Raw genomic sequence first — 9,781 nt, forward strand, 5'->3', positions numbered from 1 at the left:
AGACACACCATGATTTGGACACAAAAATTATTAGTAAGTCTATCTGTGTTTTCTATACCTGATGACTAATTAATATGGCTGTACATTTCTTCAAGAATATTTACGTTACAACTTGATAAAATTATAACTGCATAATAAAACTCAAAAGGTTTATTAAGTAGGAATAGCATTGAAATAAAAATATATGTACCTACAAGTGGGTAACACTACAATGATAACTCATCCCTCATCTGTATTTTTCTAAGATTCTTATTCATTTTACCCAGATCTACGTATAGAATTCTATAGCGTGTACATAGAATACATCATCTTCATTTAGTCTCATCTAAGATTTCCTACTTATATATTTCCTTTATTATTAGCTGATTCTGATGTTTTTAAGTTTCTTGGCTTTCTCTTCCTAACCTGGACTCAGTAAAATTTAAATATATTACTTATCAAATTAGCTTTTCAGTCTGGCCTGTATGCTCCCCATTTCTTTAATTACACCTCCTTTAGTACCCTTGGGATCAAGATTTTCTCTCTCTTCTTTTCACCTACTCAAATTTTAAGCCATTAAAAACTCCATCTTCATGCAAATCAAAACCACAATAAGATACTCTCTTAGTCTGTTTGGGTTGGTATAACAAAATACCACAGACTGGGTAGGTTATAAACAACAAAAATTTGTTTATCTCAATTCTGGAGGCTGGAAGTCCAATATCAAGGTGGCAGCATGGTCGGGTGAGGGCCCTCTTCCTGGTCGTAGATGTCTAGTTGTATCCTCACATAGTGGAGGGGAGTAGGAAGGTCTGTGGGGCCTCTTTTACACCAGCACTAATCCCATTCGTGAGGGTTCCACCCTCATGACCTGATCACCTTCCAAAGGCCTCAACCCCTAATACCATCATCACATTGGGCATTAGGATTTCAACATATGAATTTTAGGGGGACACAAACATTCAGACTATAGCAGATACCACCACATGCCCACCAGAATGGCTAAAATTAAAAAGACTGAAAACAGCCAATGTTGGTGAGACAGTGGAGCTACTGGAACCCTCATGTGTCATTGGTGGAAATATAAAATAGGACAATCAATTTGGAAAAGCTACAGCAATTTCTTACAAAAACCTAATATACACCTTCTCTGTGACTGCAAAATCCCACTCCTAGGTTTTTACCAAAGAGAATGAAACATTATACTTACAAAAGACTTGTATAAGAATGCTCACAGCAGGTATATTCATAATAATTCCAAACTGGAAAGAGCTCAGATGGGTATCAACAAGAGAACAGTAAACAAACTGTGATATCCTCATACAATGAAGTACTACTCAGCAACAAAAAAGAATTAGGGGCTTCCCTGGTGGCGCAGTGGTTGAGAGTCCACCTGCCGATGCAGGGGACATGGGTTCGTGCCCCGGTCCGGGAAGATCCCACATGCCGCGGAGCGGCTAGGCCCCTGAGCCATGGCCGCTGAGCCTGCGCGTCCGGAGCCTGTGCTCCGCAACGGGAGAGGCCACAACAGTGAGAGGCCCGCGTACCGCAAAGAAAAAAAAAATCAAACTACTGACATACACGACAACATGAATGAATTTCAAAAACATTATGTCAAGTAAGCATCCTTACACAAAAAAGCAAATACTGTATGGTTCCACTTATGTTCTAGAGTAAATAAAGCTAATATATAGGAGAAAAAAAGCCAGAACATTGATCTTCATGGACTGACTGAGAAGGGACATGAAGGAAATTTCTGGGGGACATGACAATGTTCTATGTCTTGATACACAGTAGATTACACAGGTATATTATTATAACTCAATGAATATACACCTAAGATTTCTGCACTTCATTGTAGTACATTGTACATCAAAAAAGAAAAACTATAAACAAACACTGAATTCTGACTAACGATATGTATGTTGATTGATGGATGGATATGTGATAAATCAAATTCAGTAAAATATTAATGGTGAGCACTGGGTTGTAGATCTTTGGGTGTTGGTTCAAAATTATTTCAAGTTTGCTATATGTTTGAAAATTCATAATGAAACATTGAGGCAAACTCTTTATTCCTTCACAAAATTTCCCCTTGTTTTTCACCATGTAGACTAGTGGGCAACAGGCCACTGTTACTTTGGGGCAATGACATCCTGAGGACTGAACCTGGGGGAGACCCTAGCAATGAATGGAACAACTGGGCTCTAACCCACCTTAAAAGTGCTGGGTTAGGAGAGAAAGCATCTACTAAGCTGTCTCATCATTGGGATGAGATTGTCACTGCAGTTATTCTAGAAAGAGCATCTCCTCTTGCTCTCTTTCTTCTCCCTTCCTTCCACTCATACCTATGGACAGTGCTGTAAAGTCATTACCAAACTCGAATCTCCCTGTTCTCCCACATTTGCCACTGTATCTGCCCACATTCAGGGCTGTCTACATATTTCTAAGGACAATGATTGATGGATTTTTTTTTCTTATTTCCAAAAGTAGTTGTCAAGACTTCACACACACGCTTCTGAAAAAGTGTACATATTCTTTGAATACATCAGAGCACAAAACCACATGTGAATCACAAAATGGTTCATACAAAGTTTACCATTCAAAGCCATAAGATGCACTGTCCTCACATGGAAGAGACAGGAGTTCAGGGATTTAAACTGTCTCTTTCACCAAGTTTCAACTAAAATCTACATCTACTTTGAGGGGGCTTCTAACCAGACCACTTAGTTCCCAGAGGAAAGGCAGTGAGGCATTCCAAGGTGTGGCTCCACACACTGTCCTCTTCTTTTCTCCTCTCATGAAAATCTTTCCTCCTTTAATTCTCTTCTTCTGACTAATCAAACCTCCCTTACAATTACTTATAATTACAATATTGCCATGTGTCATACACATGACAAACAATATCATTTATTAATATACGAAATGATTAAGTCATTAGGTTTTGGTGAAAATGTACCTTCACAAAAGCCATTGCATCTTCATTCCAAGCAAGACCTTAGAGATAATCTAGTCTTCATTTGCAGGGAAAGCTCTGAGACACAGGGAGCCCAAGTGCCTTCTAAAGTCAACCAGGCTGGGAACCCACAAGGTACTGGTCTTCTGAGTTGCTTGCTGTTTTTTGTTTTTAACACATCTGCTGCTTTTCCTAATGTCATGCACTCCTTGTGAGTTCTGGAGACCTTTGAGGTTTGGCTGGTCACCCTAGTGGAGTACTCCTATTTCACTGACATTTTCTACTGCGGACTGAATATGTGCGTCCGCCCAAAATTCATATGTGGAAACCTAATGCCCAATGTGATGGTATTAAGAGGTGGGGCCTTTGGTACATGATTAGGCCATGAGGGTGGAGCCTCATGATTGAGATTAGTGCCCTTATAAAAGAGACCCCCGAGAGCTAGATAGTCCCTTCTACCATATGAACCTATTAGTGAGGAGGCAGGCCTTCACCAGTCAACAAATCTGCTAATGCCATGATCTTGGACTTCCCAGCCTCCAGAACTACGAGAAATAAATTTCTGTTGTTTATAAGCCACCCACATTATGACATCTTGTTATGGCATCCTGAATGGACTAAGACACCTTCATTTCAAGCCAGTAATCCTTTGCCCCATTATAATGTAATGTGCTGATGGAGCCGTTCTGATTTTCCCCTTCCTAACCAAAAAATTAGCCTTTGAAAGAAGAGTTTAAATTCCCAAGGTAACATTTTCTTTCTAGCTGGGCTCTTTGTTGACCAGTGTGCCTGATATTCACCATCCTCAAGAACAAGGCCTGAAATTTTCTTAAAAGGGCAGAGAAAGGCAGCCACCACCAGAAGAGAATGATTTCACACAGACCTAGAAATGGTTCCACTGAAGACATGGACGCATAGACATCAAGTCAGCAGTCCTTAGCCCTCACTATCATTTAAGATACTGAGGCAGCTGTTCTGATTTTCTCCCGTAACTAAAAATTAGCCTTGGAACCAAAGAGTTAAATTTTCAGGGCATCACAGATAACTCATATCTCAATGCCTTAGAAAAGGCAAAGACAGAGTGTGTTCTTTATTTTTATAATATCCAAGGATATGTATATATTCAACAAATGCATTCTAAAATTACAAGAAATTAAACAACTTTGATGTTAAAAATTCATCCAGTTAATAATGTTTGAGGCTTCTGTTTCTTTGTTCACAACAGGGTAAGTATGTAAGCATGCAGCTTTTATATGTTCAAGTGTACATTATAACTTCAGTTATTAAGAAGTTGTCAAGGTCTCCTCCTTCTCTGTTAAAAATTCTATAATTAAGGTTTTGTTTATTTGCAAATACATATCCACAGCATATAAAATGATTTTTAAGAGCTCTCATTCCTGAGTCATACTGTTTAGCTCTGAATTCCAATTTGTTCATGAACCATATTTTATTGTCCTTAAGCCTTCATTTTCTCATTTGTAAAATGAAGATGATAATAATAATATATCTTGCACAGAACTGTCTTGATGGTTACATTGGACTTGGTTACAAAGCACTTAGCACAGAGCCTGGCACATAATAAGCTTTCAATAAATGTGAGCAATTATTATTACTGTAGTTACAGCTGTATTACTATCATTGGGCTAAACATCTACCCAACAGTGTTTATATAATTAATTTCATTAATCAATCCTCATTTCTTCAATAACACAAAGATAAATTTCAACTTCCTAAATTAGTTTGAAAGAATCTGGTCTTATTATAGATTCTTTATACCCAAAACTAATTAATTAATAGGTTTGCAAATAATAAAATCTCTTCATACTTTGGATTCTTCAAGTTACTAAATCCCCAAAATGCAATAAAAAATCATTATAAGCAATAACAAATATTTTATGATAAAGTTCATGAAGAGGTTGAAATAGTCATATTAAACTTATCTAAAACATGAGTGCAAATATTAACATTCCCATGGGGGAAAAAAATGAATCTCTAATACCAAGGGATTTCACTAGCCTAAAAGATTTTCTTACATTTATTTTATATATATTTTTAAAACTCACTCTTCATACATCATCAGTTTAATGCTATTATGATTAATAGTTCATAAAACTTCAGATTTCTCTCAATGCCTTATAGATTCTGTATAATTGCTCTAGTAAATCTCTGAAGTGAAGACACCAGAAGAAGATCTAATTATGGAAACTACGACAGCAAATGAGCCACTGGCCATCTCTTGATTGTAATGATTAAACAAGTCTTTTCTGCATCCAAAAAGACCTGGGGACTAACAAACGTGTTTTTTATAACCATAACAAAAATAACTGCCCTTAATCACAGGGTTCCCATTCTTCCTACAAACTGGTTGCATTCTTCAGAGCCTTTGTGACAACTTACTAAGAAGATATCCTGAACAAAGATGCACCGCCACATGGCTAAGCCCTCCCTTGCTTATACAGTCAGACTTAGTGCCTAAATGCCTAATTTCACAGGTGTTAAAAAAGCACTACTTCACATTCAATGAGACTCAGTTCAGCATACGTTCGTTAAGCACCTACTAGTCCTAGAAGCTGTTTTGCCATTAAATGTGCTGAAATAAATAAGACAACTTGGTACCCCAGCCTTCCAGGTGCTTAGAGCCTAACGTCAGAAAATAAAATTGTAAATAAATGCCATGACATTCAGTAAAATACTGTGACACAGGCCAAAATAAATCACCAACACCCCCTACTGCCAGCTCACTAATGTATGAATTTCCCTTTAAAGATATAAGGCTTTCCACTGTATTATTAGAGATAAGATTTAAAACAGAAAATATCCCAAAGAGAAATAACACAGTGAATCAAATCCAGACTCAGGCAGTGGTTTTAAAACTGTCTCATCAATTTCACTGCCTTGGAGGCTTTTCTTCAATGAGGGCAGCTTAGACCTTGTCTGTTTTACATATTTGGACTCTTCCTAAGTTTTATTTTGTAGGAAAAAAATTCCTTAGCTAAAAATAACAAACACACACCAAACCATTAAAAAACAAATGAAGGGTTAGGGGACCAGAGAAACTTAGAGACGAGAAGCAGGAGAGGGAAGCTAGAACTAAGAGTCTTTAATTAGTTCTCATGCAAAGAGTTGTAGAAGCTAGAAAGTGAACAGATGCTCTTTGAGAAAGACCTCAAATAAAATAGTTTATATTCAGTTCCATTACTTACAAGTGAAGAAAAGAAAATTTATTTCTAATTTCTTTTCAGAAAGAATTTTAAAACCAAGCAAAACCCAAATTTCAAGTGGCATATGGCTATCATCTCCTAAAGTCCACATTCAACAATTTTTTTCACAACACACACTGCATTAAGACCCAACTTTTCAGTTCCAACTTAAAGGCATTCTGTTGTCTCTTATAGCTACAATTTTCCTCACTTCCCCAATTTTATTCTTCTTAAGCAAAATGTCTTATTCTCTTTGCAACAATATATGATTAATAGGTTACCTAAGTACCTCAGGGAGATTTTACAATGTACCCGCCACCCCAAAATCTCTATGGTAATATTTCTCAGACTGGTGTTAGGTTGCTAAGAAGATGTAGGGGAATTCCAAGCTCATAGATGCAAGACTTCAAGTATAATTTAAGTAATTATGGGCATGACCCAAAGGCAAAATGAAACTAGAGAACATTCCTCCTCCACTTCCTGGATCTTCCTCCCTTTCTGCCCTTTCCATCTTGAAAAATGTGCTGTATTATCCAAATAGGAAGAGAGTTAATGTAATCCACAATGCACTCTATTTGTAGCCCTGGACAGAAGTCAGCTGGCCTGTATCATATACTGCCTGGGGTCACAAGAGCCAAGGGGAGGTAGCAGGACAGAAAATCTTAATGATCCCAGCTCTACATACAGTACTAAATGTTTCTCAATCATGCTACCTAAGCCTAAATTCAAGATTACTTGAAGAGTTGCCAAGTCTAGAGCAGCTCTAAACGAAGTATACTGTGTGCCCCATTTGTAATTTAAAATTTTCTAGTAGTTGCATTTTTAAAAGTGAAAAGAGGTGAAATTAATTTTAATAACGTATAATAATTATTATAGAATGTTTTATTTAAACAAAATATATCCAAACATTATCATTTCAATATTAAACAATATTAGAAATTAACAAGATATTTTACATTCTTTTTTTGTTCTATCTTCAAAATCCTGTACGTATTTTGCACTTACATACATCTCAATTCAGATGTCAAATTTTTATCAGAAATACTTTAGCAGTATTTATAAAATGTCCACTTGAAAAAATAGATTCACATGCCCAAGTTGCTCCAAACATGCTTAAAAGTTTTCCAATAACTGAATTATCAGGTTTCATATTGAAAGTAAAATGAATTAAATACTCAGTTCCTTAGTTTCACTAGCCACATTTCAAGCCCTAAATAGCCATATGTGACTACTGCATACCGTATCGGACAGCACATTAAGTCAAAAGTTGCTCTATATCTCTCAAAAGTTGGTTATACTTAAATAAAGGGAATGAGGTGGATTCTTGCAGGCTTGCCAATAAAGTTAGCACTCTGAGAGCCAGTAACTAACAGGAGAGTTTCCTCAAAGCCATTGGAGCATCATGCACTGTGTGCTGAGTTGTTAGGTAAGCAGTGATACTCACTTTCTGCTTGGTCGGGCCCAGCCTCTGCAGCCATGGTGGGCAGTTAGGGGGACCTTCTCTTTTGAAGGCAGGGCTTCACGTCCCTAAACACAATGACATAAAGTAACTCAGTGATAATGAATACTTATTTTTAGCTATTTCTTTTACTTATTCATGATGAAATAGCATAAATGATTAAAAATTTTAATACATCACTACTCTGCTCTAATACCTTCAATGCCTTCCCCTCCAAAAGACAATAATAATACCCAGCTAGCATTGGGTAGTGCTCTGTGGTTTATCAAGCCCTTGTATACACATTACCTTACTGGTTCTAAACAATCCCATAAGAACTCTTGTCCCACTTTCAGCAGATGTGGCAACTGGAGCTCAGAGAAGTGAAATACCTTGTCAATGTAAGCAGTTACTCAGTGGCAGGTACAGAACTCAAAGCCAGATCTTTGGGCCCAAGTCCCTGTGAAGGTCCATCTGATTTCTCACAATTTTCCAACTAATATCCAATTAATACTTGGCATATACCTTACACATTCTCACCTTAAGCTTACACACTTGAGCTCAGGTTTATGCCAGTCTTCCACTCAGAATGTCCTGTTCTCACATCTATGTTTATTTATATCCTACCCATCCTTAAAGCATAGATTCAAATCCTATCTCCAGCCTCCAAGATCTGTTCCTCCCTTAAACTCAGTAGTTATGTTGTCCATGCCTCTCACTTGAAATGTATCATATGCTTCTGGGTAAGGAACTAAAAAGGCAGAGTAATGGATGTAAATAGAAGTTCAATATTCCCGATTAGACTCCTCCTACTGCCTTGTACCAAACTATACTTTATACCAGAGGTACTCAACCCAGGATGACAAGTGCCTGGAGAGAGGGTGGGGAATGCTAAAAATACACCAAGTCTAGAGTGGGGCCTAGACATCTACAATTCTTGACATTTCCCAAAAGATTTAAATGTTCAGTTGGAGTTGCCTTGTTCTTTGACCTTCAAGGTTCCCAGCTCAGTGCATCACATTCTGGATGCTCAATAAAGGGCTGATGAATGGGTTGATTGAGCTGAGCCATTCTTCCTACATTTGAAATTATCATTTACTTCCAAAGGATTATCCAAGATGCATCAAATGCTGTCCCTACAGCCAGAAAGTCAGTTACACCAACGCGTACTAGTTTGTGCTCACGTGGCTTTATAATTAGAAATAGGAATATTAAATGCTTTATGGAGACTCTTGTTTTAAAACTTTAAGTATAATTGTTCAGTTAGCTGACTAGACCATCAAACTGTGGTGAAGTATTTGAGGCCTGTTAAATAATTTAGGGATTAGTTGAGTAAATCTGTAAACCATCTTTGCCCTATGGAAGTCACGACTCTGTAATCACATGCTCTTAGATAAAAGGCGACAACACTTTTCCTCAGCTCCTACCCAGAGGGGAAAGACTACCGCAGTTATAGTTTTAAAATAACAAATCTGGAACATCCAAAAAGGATTAATTCTCAAATTGTCAGCCTTATATCATGGGAAAGAACGCAGAATATGTACCTAATCTGCCTAGTTCTACAAATGACTGGGATAAATTAAAATACTGCACCTCCCTTAGCAATTAACAATCAAAACTCATCTTCTGGTCTGGCTTAACTACTGTCTTCTTTCCTTTTAAATATAAAAAGAAAACAAAGGTGTCTGTGCTCTGTCATTTTCTTGTTTTAATCTCCATAGAAATGGACTCTTCTCTGAGGCAGTTGGCTCCTCCACCTTAATTCAGCGTGCCAGGAGTGTCAGCCTGCGTTAAATTGGTTGACAAGCAAGATATTCCACTGTCCTTTTAATGCAGAAAACTAGCCAAGCATCCTAAGGGGTGCTGGCATGGTAATGCCCCTGCAAACCCAAAGTGATGGGGGACGACCCTGAGATAGGAGCTGGGGTTGGAAGAAAGCCCCGGAGGATGGAATTGCTTAAAGATAAGCACAGTGACACAGAATATCAGCAGATAGGGTCCCTCTCCACTTTAGGTCCCCAGCAGACAGTTACAAGATGCTGAGTGCCTCCTGATGCACTGATCAATTAAGAAGTACATATTTACTGTCTCAGTTGTGCAAGAAGCATGCCATCTATTTTGGAAGAAAAGACAAAAGTCTACGTCAAATTTTTAAATAAAATGCAAACAATTGTATGTCAGATGTCCTAAGAAAGTCTGTAAGCTTTG

General features: G+C 37.6%; 1 protein-coding gene across 1 annotated transcript in view; it reads right to left on the reverse strand.

The window, feature by feature from the left end:
• IQCM (IQ motif containing M) overlaps window positions 1-7,651 on the reverse strand; it is a 343,551-nt gene extending 335,900 nt beyond the window's left edge. Inside the window, exon 1 of the mRNA XM_060147491.1 lies at window positions 7,580-7,651. Within this exon, the coding sequence (XP_060003474.1) occupies window positions 7,580-7,613 (34 nt within the window). The 5' untranslated portion in view covers window positions 7,614-7,651. The remainder of the gene's footprint in view (window positions 1-7,579) is intronic.
• Between the last annotated feature and the right edge of the window lie 2,130 nt (window positions 7,652-9,781).

The sequence above is a fragment of the Lagenorhynchus albirostris genome, chromosome 4, assembly GCF_949774975.1.
Source record: "Lagenorhynchus albirostris chromosome 4, mLagAlb1.1, whole genome shotgun sequence".
NCBI lineage: Eukaryota > Metazoa > Chordata > Mammalia > Artiodactyla > Delphinidae > Lagenorhynchus > Lagenorhynchus albirostris.